The sequence below is a fragment of the Carettochelys insculpta genome, chromosome 22, assembly GCF_033958435.1.
Source record: "Carettochelys insculpta isolate YL-2023 chromosome 22, ASM3395843v1, whole genome shotgun sequence".
NCBI lineage: Eukaryota > Metazoa > Chordata > Testudines > Carettochelyidae > Carettochelys > Carettochelys insculpta.
Window position 1 is genome coordinate 15,273,418 of NC_134158.1, and position 13,483 is coordinate 15,286,900.

At 61.0% G+C, this 13,483-nt stretch overlaps 2 protein-coding genes across 3 annotated transcripts in view; both read right to left on the bottom strand.

Annotated features, from left to right (window-relative positions):
• LOC142024733 (uncharacterized) overlaps positions 1–6,929 on the bottom strand; it is a 30,970-nt gene extending 24,041 nt beyond the window's left edge. For both annotated transcript variants that reach the window (XM_075016912.1, XM_075016911.1), the window contains exons 1-4: positions 6,858–6,929; positions 5,060–5,239; positions 2,497–2,658; positions 1,894–2,121 (exon numbers count right to left, since the gene is read on the bottom strand). In XM_075016912.1, the coding sequence (XP_074873013.1) occupies positions 1,894–2,121; positions 2,497–2,658; positions 5,060–5,239; positions 6,858–6,903 (616 nt within the window). In that variant the 5' untranslated portion in view covers positions 6,904–6,929. The remainder of the gene's footprint in view (positions 1–1,893; positions 2,122–2,496; positions 2,659–5,059; positions 5,240–6,857) is intronic.
• A 1,930-nt stretch (positions 6,930–8,859) lies between these two features.
• On the bottom strand, positions 8,860–12,808 carry LOC142025273 (germ cell-specific gene 1-like protein). Its single transcript, XM_075017899.1, has 7 exons — positions 12,742–12,808; positions 12,393–12,565; positions 11,815–12,139; positions 10,954–11,001; positions 10,471–10,623; positions 10,031–10,142; positions 8,860–9,287 (listed from the first exon to the last, which is right to left on the bottom strand). The coding sequence occupies exons 1-7, from the start codon at positions 12,806–12,808 to the stop codon at positions 8,972–8,974; spliced, it is 1,194 nt and encodes a 397-aa protein (XP_074874000.1). The 3' UTR covers positions 8,860–8,971.
• Positions 12,809–13,483: the final 675 nt, after the last annotated feature.

A 13,483-nucleotide genomic window follows, 5' to 3' on the forward strand; every position in this document is an offset into this window, starting at 1 on the left:
AGCACTGCCTGATGGGAAATCTCTGCTCCAGGTGCTAATTGATCCAGACCTGCACACACCCAAATTAGTCATTACCAGACCAATCCTAGTAACAGACATGCAGCCGTGTTAGTCTGTATCTTCAAAAACAACAAGAAGTCCTGTGGCACCTTATAGACTAACAGGCATTTTGGAGCATCAGCTTTCATGGGCACAGACCCGCTTCGTCAGATGCGTGAGGGGGGGGTGTCAGAGGAGGACTTAAAGAGGGGTCTCAGTCAAGGGAAGGGCCAGAGCTGACAAGGTCTATTCAGTCAGGGTGGAAATGGCCCATCACCGGCAGTTAATGTGGAGTTGTGAACATCAAGAGAGGAGAAATGAAGTCAGTTCAGTTGGGGGGATGTGGCCCATTATCAGTAGTTAATGTGGAGGTGTGAACATCCAGAGCAGAGAAGCTGCTTTTGTAAGGGGCCAGCCACTCCCAGTCTCGGTTCAGTCCTTGGTTGATGGAGTCAAATTTGCAAATGAATTGCAGCTCAGAGGTTTCTCTCTCCATCTGATGTTTGTTTTTAGTTGTAGGACTGCGACTTTTAAATCTGTTTCTGAGTGTCCAGGGAGATTGAAGTGGTAGTAATGGATCCTACTGATACCCAAACCACTGGAACCGCCCAGCTGCATTGTGAGCTCCTTCAAGGAACATCACCCGCAGCCAGGCGTGATCTGTCTCTACTGTCTCGCCTCGGTTTACCCATAATCAAACCCAATGTTCTTCTTGCACCACTGTCCTATCTCTACCGAAACACCTACCCCTGTTGATGCCTGGATATAAACTCTACATCAGTTTTATTCAGAATTCAACAATTCACGCCTGATCCTGCTGCAGGGGGGACTCTGCTTGTCTCCTGCCCTCTGGGTCCCCCAGCTACCACCACCATCTGGGACCCTGATCAGTGTAAGCTCCACAGAGATCTCTTTCTCTCTCTCTCTTCCCTCACCCCCAAAGCCCCCCAGCATAGCCTCCTGACCTTCCCTTATGTAATCAGTGCTATGGTTTGCTAGCCCTAACATTTGTAATCAGTTTATTTACTATTGTGACTGTTCAATAGCTATTCACCACCCAGAAATAAATAACATTCATTATTACACTGGTTGCTTCTCTCTCCTTTTCTTCCTCTCTGGCTCACTCTTCCTCAGGGGGGTTGCTTTGGCTTCCCCATTCACTCTGCACCAACACTTCTTGTACCTAAGCTAAGAGATCCCTGTGGTGCCCAGAAGTCATGTGGGGTTTGCCCATCGAGTGGGTTACTAGTAGAACGGTCATGCTGGGAAAGGGGGGAATCGGGCAGGGGGTGCTGAACCGGGTGGCACATGAGGGTGGCAGCTGAGAGTGCTGTTCACCCCAGCCACTGACTCCAAGGGCACATAAGGGCCACAGCTTGGCACTGCTGTGCAACCAGCCCACTGAGGACACGGACATATAAGGAAGGTGTCAGCTTGTAAGTGCTGATTAACCCGTCCTCTCAGACGAGCTCTGGCAGAGAGAGAGGGTGCATGTGCACGTGCACGTGCACAAGTGCGTGCGTGTGCGTGCACGTGTGTGAAGAACTTAATTCTTTGGACCCGGGGTCAGGCAGAATAGCTCCATTGAGAGGGAACTCAGAGAAGGGAGACGTAAAACTCCTTAGGAACACTAGTGTCGCAAGCAGCACACCGATAGAATTGTTCATCTCCCCCCCCACCCCCGTGACCTCAAATAAATAAGCACACCTCAGAGTAACGGGCAAATCTGGTAAGACTAGTGGACCTCAGAGGAAGGTGCAGGATGCCCATTGGTGTGAGCTGTGGGATAACCTGTCCTCACCCTCAACCAAGACCAGGTCAGTCCAGGTGCCTGGACCCCCCGACTCTTCTCACCTGTGTGGAACTTGACAAGACACTTGTCCCCTTTCGCCTGCCCCTGCAGGCTGATCCCAGGCAGCACTCTCAGATAGTCCAGGGTGTTCAGATATCCCCATCGCTGGCTGTACTCCTCCAGGTTCACCCTGTGCCGCTGCCACACGGCGTTCCTCAGTCGGCTCACCCGCAGGCCGTTGGGATAGGAGCCCAGAGTGCTGTGGATTAGCGGCAGGGGGTCCGTCATATCTGGCGGGACAGAGACACCATGAGATGCTGGGCAGCAGGAGACAGACAGGCCATTGGCCAGGTTTTCCCAGCATGCCCTGGGACAGACACAGCTGGGCAGCAGAATAAAGACAAAGCTGACGTGCAGGGGGCAGGTTTTCCCAGCATGCACTGGGGCAAAGATAGCTGGGTAGTAGGGTAGAGACGGCTCATTGGCCGGGTTCTCCCAGCATGCACTGGGACGCCACCTGTCACCCTACAGAGGAGCAAAGAGGGCTCATCTGCCAGGTCCGATCCAACCCTTGCCTCTCTCCAACCCCAGCCAAGACTCAGTGACACAGGGCCTCAGCTACCCATAATTCCCCTGGTCACCAACCGTCCCCACCCCATAGTCACCTGGATTCATCCTTGACATCAGCCATGGTGCATGTGGGTCCAGACAGGCAGCTGGCACTGGGGGGAGCATGACAGCAGGGGGATTCGGAGACAGGTTGTCCCAGATCTCAGCCAAAGGAAACCCAGCAAGATCCAGATGTGGCTGTGGGGAGACGGAGCCAGCTGGGAAGCACAAAGAGGGAAGGTGCAAGAAGGGGTGAGGGGGGAGAAGGGAGAAAAACAAAAAAGGGCAAAGGAGAAGAAAAAAAAAAAAAGAGACTTGTCCGAGTAAGGAGCCATGTGAATTGTCTATTAATTCAGTGTCTCCTGTGGACCATGAATGTCCTTTCGAACAGTGGTCATCCATGAGCAACTCACAGGTGTGCTGTGAGCTGCTGGAAAAATCATACAAAACCTATGTTTTCTGTTACTACAACCAGCTTCAACAGGGAGAGGGATAGCTCAGTGGTTTGAATGTTGGCCTGCTAAATTCAGGGTTGTGAGCTCAATCCTTGAAGAGGCCACTGAGGGACTAGGGCATATAAATGTCACAGATAGTGCTTGGCCCTAACCGGGGGTGTGTGGATTAGATGAGGTCCCTTCCAGCTTTACAAGATGTGCATTTCCAATTGTAATCAGGTATCATTGCAATGAAGAATATACCACTTCAGTTTGGTTTTACTGGTGATGAGGTTGTTTGTCTTTTTGTTTTGTTTTTTTGATCTGACAACAGTTTTTTTTGAAGAAAATTTTTCTAGGTGTTCCACATAAAAAAAATTAGTGTTTGGTGTTCCATGGTCTCAAAAGTTTAAGAAACACTAGAGTAACTAACATGGAAGCTGTAATGCTGATCTGTTTAATCGCATAAAAGAAAATATTACAATGAATTTTCCAGCTTTTGGTGTGTGTCCTGTGGATGCAGCTTCTGCTGCAGCTTGTAGCAGACCCAAAAAAATAAACACAAATCAGAAAGTTGCTTTTTGCCCTGTAGGCCTGTGAAGATAACAGGGCAAATGCCAAAGGTATGATTCACTAGCCAAACTTACACCTCGCCCTCAAAACAAAGGAGGGAGGGACTCACCCTGCCCCAGCAGGGATGCCTAGACAAGTGGTTCCCAACCTTTTTACTACTGCAGACCTCCAAACCGTCCAGGGACCTCCATGAAAGACAATTTGAGCTGCTATGGACACGTCATTAAATGAAAAAGGAAACCACAACACAGATCTTCAGACAGTGATTAATCCCATTATCAGACGACATTTCATTTAAAAGTAATTGATTGTAACTTTGCGATTGATTTCAAATGTATTTTTATGTTCATTTTCATTGAGCTTTTCTTTTCTTCATGGATCCCAGGCTGAGAACCACTGGCCTGGAACAAAGGCCGGGATAAAACATCATAAGAAAGAGTTGAAGACACAAGCACAGTGAGAACCCAGCAGGTTGAGAACAGTGGGAAGAGTGAAGCTAAATAAGCACAGGTTGAACCTGCCTAATCCGGGACTCTCTCGTCTGGCAACAACTGTAATATGGCTTGATATTAGGTAGCTCCACGACCCCTGATCATGGGTGTGGCCAAGCTTCCCACGATCGCATAAAGTTTATTTCCAGCCCCGAGTCCTGGCTCTCACCGTTTTGTACAGTTACGGTAAACCCCTTCACATCCATCATTCTATCATCCAGAACTCGCAGACCACCGGCATTTTAACCGTAAGTAAATTTTAGTTACTTTTTCCCATGAGTACAGTATAGTGAAAGGAAATACAGACACATACAACAAATACAGGATAAATTTACAATGTACAACACTACTGCTGTCGGGAAACAAAATACTCCACATGCATTTGTTTATTTCTTAATATCTAATCTCGTTTTTCTTCAGTGCTGCGCAGTGCTAGGTATACCACTCTATTATCCAGAATATTTGAATATCTGGCAACCTCCTGATCCTGGGGCTGCCGGGTATGAAAGAGTTTATTGTATTTAGCTGTAATTTAACCCTACACGTCTTCTAGGAGCTCAGTCGGCAGTGTTGGTAATGCTGCTAGATAATACTGACCTCCCATCATCCGGCATATGCTCTTGCCCGGCACCAGTCAGGTCCCAAGGGTGCCGGGCGACAGAGGTTCAACCTGTACAGAAGATTCCAAGCAAAGTTTTAACCGACTAAGGGAAATGTGCCTCCGTTGCAAAAACTTTAAGCTGGTGTGTCTGGAAATCTATTTAAAGTACACTGGTCGACACAACCATCTGCACCAGCCTTGTGGCACTAGAAGAGGGATAAAACTAGGTAAGACTTACACCAGCTTGGACTGGCGTGAGGGTGACAGCAACGTTGCCAGGGCTGGACAATTTGTCATCATGCCACCCTTCTCCATTTCCTCCACAGGCTGAATTAGTCACTCATGTTAACGTGCATGTATTAACGCTCACTGGCTGAGTTTAGTAGTGGGTGTGGGTGGTGCTGCTTCTCCAATGTATCGCATGCTGCCGGGATAACAATCTCCTACTGCTACCGGCCACTCGACTTCCTCCTGTAGGTCCCACCTCTGCTCTTAGCTCCGGAGATCAAGCCCTCCTTACCTCTCTCTGCCATCCCTGGCTGCCCCTGGGAAGAACTGGAGACGACCAGAGACTCTCCACCCCACAGCAGGCTGTTAGCCCATGGGCCTGGGCTCTCGGCAGCTGGGACAGAGGCACAGAGGTCCCAGGACACCGGGGTGTCACGCCAGAGGAAGAAGGGAAGTGGTGCGAAACCTGCAGCTAAGAAACAAAAGCCTCTGTCAGCCCAGGTGGGGGCAGTGGTCCCAGCCCATGGACCACCCTAATCCGTGTCCCAGCTTGGCTTTAAGGGGCTTGGTGCAAGAGGAAGCAGGAGCAGCTGAGCAGGGAGCTCTCTCCTTGGCAGTCGGGGCTGGCTCCAATGCGGCTCTGGGAAGGGTGTGAGACCAGTGGATTAGAGCAGGGGAGTGAGGAGCCAGGACTCCTGGGTTCTCTCCCTGGCTCTGGGAGAGGAGCAGGGTCTAGCAGTTAGATCAGAGCAGGGCTGGGAGCCAGGACTCCTGGGCTCTGTCACAGGCTCAGAGATGGGGATGGAGTCAGGTCTGGTGCTTAGAATGAAGAACAAGGAGCCAGGACTCCTGGGTTCTCTCAGTGGGGAGAGCAAGAGAGAGTGTGGCCTACCGACACCGTGGCACATGGCCTTTTATGAAACAGGCCCAGGGGGTTTCTTCCCATCTTTGGGGGGTGGAGCTGGCAGACTTAGTGCTCCAGAAGGGGCCCCCATCCTCAGGCCCATGCCCTGCCCCACCTCACACACATCCCAGCACACACACTCCAAACAGCAGAGAGACAGCAACTAACCCCAGCCCTGCCCGGGTAACCTCCGGCAGCCGGGACGACTCTGGGAGCTGAGCTCCAACCCAGCCAGCCCTCCCTTAGGGCAGTTGTGGGTGGGGGTCTCCATGGGGGATTTGCTGGGTTGTTCACGTGCAGAGGGGGTGGGACTCAGTGTCCCTGGGGGTTACAGTTTGACAAGGGGAGAGGGAGTTGGGTGATGAAGGGAGCAGCTCAGAACTGGGCATCTGGGGCATGGAGACCCCAGAGGCCGGTGACGTGGCTTGGAGGGCACAGCCGGCGCTCACAGTGGGAGGACAACAGGCTGCGGAGGGAGACAGGAGTCAGTGACCTGCCCTGCTGGGACAAAGGGCAAATGAGAGGGGCCCAGGCGATCCTGTTTACCTGGACAGAGGCAGGGATGGCCTGCGTGCAGCCCCCCAATCCAGAGGGCAGACTACTCGGGAGCTGGGCCGGAGAGTTCAGTAGTCAATAAACTTGTCTTACACGGGCTGAGCTGCTCGCGGGGGGGGGTTGGTGCGGGCCCCAGAGTTGGATCGAGGAAGGGCCTCGGGGGGGGCGGGGGGACAATCACGGCACAAAGAGGCGAGGTAGGACTGCAGTCGAGATGCGAACCCAGCCCTGCCCCCGTGACTCCCGCTTGACTCGGCACTAAGATTCGAACGCGGCCCTGCCCCAGCCCAGGTGGAGTGAATCCGGATTGACCCGGTACCGAGATCCGAACCCAGCCCTGCCCCAGCCCAGGCGGAGTGACTCTGGATTGACCCGGTACCGAGACTTGAACCCAGCCCTGCCTCAGCGACTCCGGATTGACCCAGGGCTGAGATCCGACCCCGACCCTGCCCTAACCCAGGAGGAGTGACTCCCGATTAACCCGGCACTGAGATTCGAACCCAGCCCTGCCTCAGCCCAGGCAGAGTGAATCCAGATTGACCCGGGGCTGAGATCCGAACCCAGCCCTGCCCCAGCCCAGGCGGAGTGACTCCGGATTGACCCGGGGCTGACATCCGAACCCAGCCGGTACCTGGCTCACTCGACGGCTGCAGGGGTCCGAGAGGGTCGGGCTCCATCCCCGGCCGCGGCCCCGCTCCGAATCCTCCAACCAGCTGCTCGCTTTCTCTTTCGCCTCTCTCCAGCCCAGACCGCGCACGCGGGGAGAGCCAGGGCCGCTCCCATTGGCCGAGGGCACTTTTGAATGAGGAACCGGCTTGTGCTTGCCCCGCCCTTTGCTCCTCCTCCCTTAGCCCCTCCCTCCTCCACGCCTTCCGCTCGGACTCCTGGGTTCTGGGAAGGGACGTAGCGTCTAGCGCTCGGAGCAGGGGCACGGAAGGCAGGACGCCTGGGTTCTCTCCCGCCTGCAGAAGAGGGGCAGGGCTGGTGGTTTGAATGGGGAGAGTCACCCCCTAATTGCATGGGGCTTTGGGGCTGCTTTTGACCCCCAGTCGCCCCCTGGCAGCAGTGGAGTTTGGGGTGCAGACCCTCGGCCCTCTGAGAGACTGGCCACGCCAGTAGGTTCTCACCACCAGGGCCTCGGGGCTTCATGTTAGGAAAAATAAATAAATACGTGGGTGCTCCAAGGTAGTGTCCTTCCTTTAGGTAGGCCCTGGGGTGACTCTGGATTGACTTTGGATTTTTGCAGGGGTTAGACTTAAAAACCTTTTCATACAGCCACCCCTAGGAGGACTCAAGCCCAAGCCCCCACTTGGTCCCCACCCAGAGGGGTAAGCCCTCCCCTTGTTCCTACGCCCCTGTGCCCCTCTGGTCTGGCAACACATCCAAGAGCGACAAAGAGGGAGTGGAGGGGCTGAGGCATTGCCCCCCCCATCACCCCCCAGGTGGCTGTCCTGGCCCCACAAAAAGCCCCCCAGGGGCCCCATGGGGTTGTGAGGCCGCATATAATTGCCACTCAGCTCAGAGTCCAGCACCCGCTTCCTGCCCGCCCCCCCCCACCTCTCTCACTGGAAGAACCAGGCTGAGGCTGATTACTTCTTAATTTCTTTAATCACCCCGACGAATGCTCCAACCTTTGCTCTCTCCAGCTGGGAGCTGCCACCACAGAACCTAGCGGCAGTTTAAGGGTTGGGGGGGGGGGGGGGGCTTTTGGAGCAGCAGGGCTGGGCTAGCAGGGGCTGCGGGATGGGAGGGAGGGGCGCTAGCAGAGCTACACACCCCCCCCCTTTATGGCCACTCAGTGTCATGTTGGGGTGACCCTAAAGGAATCCCTGCCACCCCCCCAGGATAGTCCTTGTGCCTCCCCAAATCAGCTTCTCCCCACAATGGGCAGCCCAGAAGTGCCTGGCTCCCCACCAAGGTGAGTCCCTCGCTGCTGCCACCAGCTGAGTCGTCTCCGCTCACATCCTGCTGTGGGGCCTGCTGCTGGGCCAGGATCGCTCCTGGTTATGGACGGAGACTGATGGGCCCGGATGGACCCTGCAGCTGCCCTGGCCTGGGCTGCCTGGCATCCCCACTGGGGGGCTCTGACCCTGCAGCTGCCCCAGCCTGCACCACTGGCATCCCCACTGAGGGCTCTGACCCTGCGGCTGCCCCAGCCAGCACCCACTGGGGGCTCTGACCCTGCGGCTGCCCCAGCCTGCACCACTGGCGTCCCCACTGGGGGCTCTGACCCTGCAGCTGCCCTGGACTGCACCATCGGTGTCCCCACTGGGGGCTCTGACCCTGCAGCTGCTCTGGACTGCACCACTGGCATCCCCACTGGGGGGCTCTGACCCTGCAGCTGCTCTGGACTGCACCACTGGCATCCCCACTGGGGGGCTCTGACCCTGGACTGCACCACTGGCATCCCCACTCGGGGGCTCTGACCCTGAGGCTGTCCTGGACTGCACCACCAGTGTCCCCACTGGGGGCTCTGACCCTGAGGCTGCCCTGGACTGCACCACTGGCATCCCCACTGGGGGCTCTGACCCTGCGGCTGCTCTGGACTGCACCACTGGCATCCCACTAGGGGGCTCTGACCCTGGGACTGTCCCAGCCTTCGTGTCCCCATTGGGCAGGGACATTGTGGGAGGAGGGGGGGTGGGACAGGACGTGAAGTGGGGCGGGGAGAGGGGAGGAGGTTGGAAGTGGGGGAGAGCAGGACTGCAGAGAGGGAGGGGACCATGTGGCCTATCCCCCCCATCCTTAGCAGGGCTCCCCATCGTCTGGGTCACCAGCCCCACAGCGCCCCCCAGCCAGGCCAGCGCAGCCCGCCCTGCAGCCCTTGTGCCCCCCAGCAGCAGGGCAGGCGTGGCCTGGGGGGAAGGGCAGCGCATCGCTGATGCTGAAGATGTACTTGTCCCACAGGAGGCGCTCGAGGTGGGGCGCTGGGCTGGGCACCCGCAGGCTCTGCTGCTCATAGGCCCGCTGGCGGTACTGCAGCTCCAGCAGCGTCTTGGTGTAGGTGTTGAGGGTCAGCACCGCGGCCGACATGCAGAGCGTGAAGGAGAGCCAGGCCATGCTGGGAGGGGAAGAGGGGTGAGCACAGGGGCCTGGGAGCCGTATGAGCTGCCTACGCCCCCCCCGCCCCCCAGCTCCCACAGCCCCCAAACACTCTTTGAACTCAGATGTCTCCCTCCCCTGGGCCCCCAGCCGCCTCCCTACACCCACCTCCGGGTACCCCTGCTCTATCCATGTCACCTGCCCCGTCACCGAGCTGTCCACCCGACCAGGAACCTCATCCCCCCTCTGTCCATCTCTCTGTCCACCCACTGACCCATTCCCACAGCCACCAAACTACCCACCAGCTGAGCCACCCACCCGACCAGGCACCTCATCCCCCATCCATCCACCCTTCCACTGACCTGTCCTCCTGGCTACCAAGCTACCTACCCACCAGCTGAGCCGCCCACCCAACCAGACACCTCATCCCCCGTCCATCTGTCCATCCATTTGTTCTTTCTCTGACCTGTCCTCCTGGCTACCAAGCTACCCACCCACCCTCTGAGCCACCCACCCAACCAGGCACCTCATCCCCCATTCATCTCTCCACCCCCTCATAAGACCCATCCAACGTCCTTCCATCTCTCTGTCTGTCTGTCCCCCAGTGCTCCGTGCTCACCCCTCCCCAGCTGCGCACCCCCACCCAGCATCTCCAGGGCTCTTCCAGCCAGCTGGATGGACTCCGCTCCCCCTCCCTTGATGAGGGGCCTAGCGGGGGATCCTGGGGCCGGGCGGGAGCTGGCAGGTTCCCACGTCACTCACCCGAAGGACCAGCCATAGTACCAGGTCTGGGGTCTCCAGTCCTTGGGCCCCAGGCTGACGGCCACCTGGAAGACCGTCATGTACATCATGTGGGCCACCATGCCCAGGAGGCCTGCAGACAGAACCCAGTGAGCGGGGGGCGGTGGGGGGGCAGTGGCACTGGAAGGGTCGATGGGGGGGCTGTGGGGATTTGGGGGGCAGCCGGCAGCATCGGGGTGAGCACAGCCTGGCCTGGGGCTGTGAGGGGGTGGGGGATGGGGTTCAATAATGGACATGGGGGGACGGTGCAGGGCGGGGGGAACAGGCACAGAGGGGACAGGGGGGGAGGCAGGGGGGGCTCGGTACCAGACAGCACAGCGATCACCATGGAGAAGGCTCTGGGGGAGGCCGGGGGCAGGGGACAGGGAGGGAGGTGGGGGGGCGGGTAGGGGGCTCGGTACCGGACAGCACGGTGATGACCGCAGCAAAGGCGTTGATCTTCAGCCCGCCGATGGCACCGGCGTAGCAGGTGGCGTCCAGAGCCATGAGCAGGAAACTGATACTCAGCAGCCCGATGAAGAGGAACTCCGATGCCACCGAGAGCCACAGCACGCCTGGGGGACAGCCTGTGGTGAGCACAGCCCCTCCCACCCCTCCGGCCTCCTCTGGCCCCCTCTGACCCCCTCCAGCCTCCTCCCGCCCATCCAGCCCTCTCTGGCCTCCTCCCCGCCCCGGCCCCCTCTGACCCCCTCCGGCCCTCACTCCCCCCTCCAGCCCCACTCTGCCCAGCTCGAGGGGTGCAACGGGGGGGCCCTGCCAGCTGGGCCCTCCCCCCATGGTGCCTGGAGAAAGCCCCCGAGCCGGGCTAGCCGCGGGCCTCCGGGCAGGGCGCTGGCTGGCAGGCGGAAGGGCCCTGCCCAGGGTGCGTCCCGCCGGCCTCTCACCTTTCTCCGACTCGGGGGGCAGCTCGATGAAACTGCGGCAGAGCTCATCTGGGGCCGGGGGAGAGAACCGGACAGAGGGTGAGATCCGCGGGGCCAAGGGGGCGCAGCCAACCCCCCCCCATTGCTTTACCTTGGAGCTGGGGGTGTTCTGGGATGGGGCCGCCTCTGGGTTGGGACACGGGGGCCAGTTAGCCGGGGACCCCTTGCCCAGGACTCATGCGGCCTCTAGGGTAAGCCGGGGGGCTGGTTATGGGAGACCCCCACACCCTGTGCTGAGATGGGGTAAGGCGCTGGGCATACAGGGACCCCTTGCCTGGCAGGAGATGCGGCCTCCGCTGGGGTGGGGCAGGGAAGCTGGCTATAGGGGGTCCCCTCATCCTGCGCTGAGATAAGGCCCCTCTGGGGCAGGGTAAGGGGCTGGGTGTACAGGGACCCCGAGCCCAGCGGGAGATGTGACCAGCTGTGGCCAGGGGCTGGGCCTGGTGGGAGATGTGGGGCAGGGTGCAGGGCCGGGCAGGCTGGGTGGGGGCCGGGCCTGGCGGAAGATGCGGGGCGGGGACCGGGTTGCAGGGCCGGGTCCGACGGGAGATGGGGGGCGGGGGCCGGGCTGCAGGTCCGGGCCGGCGGGAGATGGGGGGCGGGGTACAGGAGGCGGGGGCCGGGCCGGCGGGAGATGGGGGGCGGGGTGTAGGGCCGGGTCGGGGGGAGATGGGGGGCGGGGTACAGGGGGCGGGGGCCGGGCCGGCGGGAGATGGGGGGCGGGGGCCGGCGTGCAGGTCCGGCCCGGCGGGAGATGAAGCCGTTCCCCGCACCCAGCGGAAGATGCAGCCACCTCTGGGGCGGAGCGGGGCGGGGCGGTACCTCCGCGGTGCTCCTCGCAGGAGAGCCAGAAGCCGGTGTGGAAGGAGCGGAACACGTACTTGTCCTCGCCCGTCTCCCAGACGTACTGCACCGCGTTGGGCTCCAGGGTGGCGTTCGCGGCCTCCGAGCCGTTGGCCGCCCCGGGCGCGCAGCTGCCCCGCCGGCTGGCCGACAGGCAGGGCGGCTTCACCACCCGGTGCGTCCCCTCGCACCAGTAGCTGGTGGCGAAGGCCGACACGGCCAGGCCCAGCGCCAGCGCCGTCAGCCCCAGCGCCAGCAGCGAGCGCGTCCGCCGGCTCAGCCGGAGCATCTCCGGCCCCGCGGGCTGGACGGGGCGCAGGACGCGGCGCGCTCGGGGGATTTAGTTCTTAATCCCCTTTGATCCTCCCGCCCGGCCCGAGACCGGCCCTAATCCCGCGCGGGCGGCGGGGAATTAACCCCCCCCCGCCGGCTGCTCTGCCCCCCGCGGGGCTGGGGGGTCCGAGCGGCGCGCCGGGGCCGGGCCGGGCCGGGGGCTGGGGGGATTCAGCGGCCGGGCTGCCTGGCGCTGGGACCCGGCACCCCGCCCCCGGCGGTACCCGCAGGAGCCCGGCCCGGTGACTCCGCTGCCTGCGGCGGGCAGCCGGGCCGCGCCGGTCGGTCGGTGGGTTCGCGTCCCCTCCCGGGCGGCCCCCGAGCGGCTGGGAGTCGCTGGTCCGCGCCCCGGGCCCCGGCGATCGCCCTCGCTGGCTCCGCGGCCGTCGAGGCGGGTCTGCCGGGTCGAGAAACCCGGAGCTCAGACAACCGGCAGGCGAGAGGCTCCCGCTGGCGGCGCCCGCCCTGCTCCCCGCGAAGCGCTGGCCGCCCACCGAACGGGCAGCGGGGTCCGCCGGGCGCACGGCTGGAGCCCTGGGCGCGCCCTGCCCGGGAGCCGCGGAGCTCCGGCACCTCCGGCGCGGGAGCGGCTCCCCGAGCCGGCCGGGGCCCCTGCGCGGCTGATTGAAACGCTCTTCATTAGCGCCAAGGCAGCCGGGGGCTGCGGATTAGCATTTAATCAACTGCGGGGGGGCGGGTCTCGGCCTGATTGCCGGGGCCTGGCGCAGCTGGAGAGGTTAGCGCGGGGGGGGAAGGGGCGCGGAGGGGGCTGGGGAGAGACAGACAGACAGAACTCCCCGCCCGTGGGCCTGGCTCCGGCTCCGCCCTGCGGGCTGGGGGGCTCCGCCCGGCCCCGAGACCCGGCCCTGTGGGGCTGCAAGCGGGCGATCCCGGCCCTGGCCAGGGAAACAGGATCGCCCGGGCCCCCCTTCCCCACCGCCGGTGCCGCCCGCGCTGGGTCTGTGCGCTGGGGGCTGCACCCTCCAGGCCGCCGGCCGGTCCCTGCAACCCCGGGCTCCCCCCCTCCTTAAACCGGTGACCCCCGCGAGACACTGGGAGCCCCCCCGCCCCGGCCCAGCCCCCTGTAATCGTGATCCCTCAGAGAGGCTCCAGCGGTGCAGGCGTGTGCACGCTCGTGTGCCCCGCGTGCGGGTGTGTGCACAGGGGTGTGCGTGTACCTGTGCGCGCCCAGGTGCCCACGTGTGCGGGTGCCCGTGTGTCTGCCCGCGGCCCGGCCCGGCCCCGCTCTGCGCTGCTGTTCCAGAGCCGTCCCGTGCCCAGGCCCTGCGCTGGGGGGTGTGGGGTGCCGGGCGGC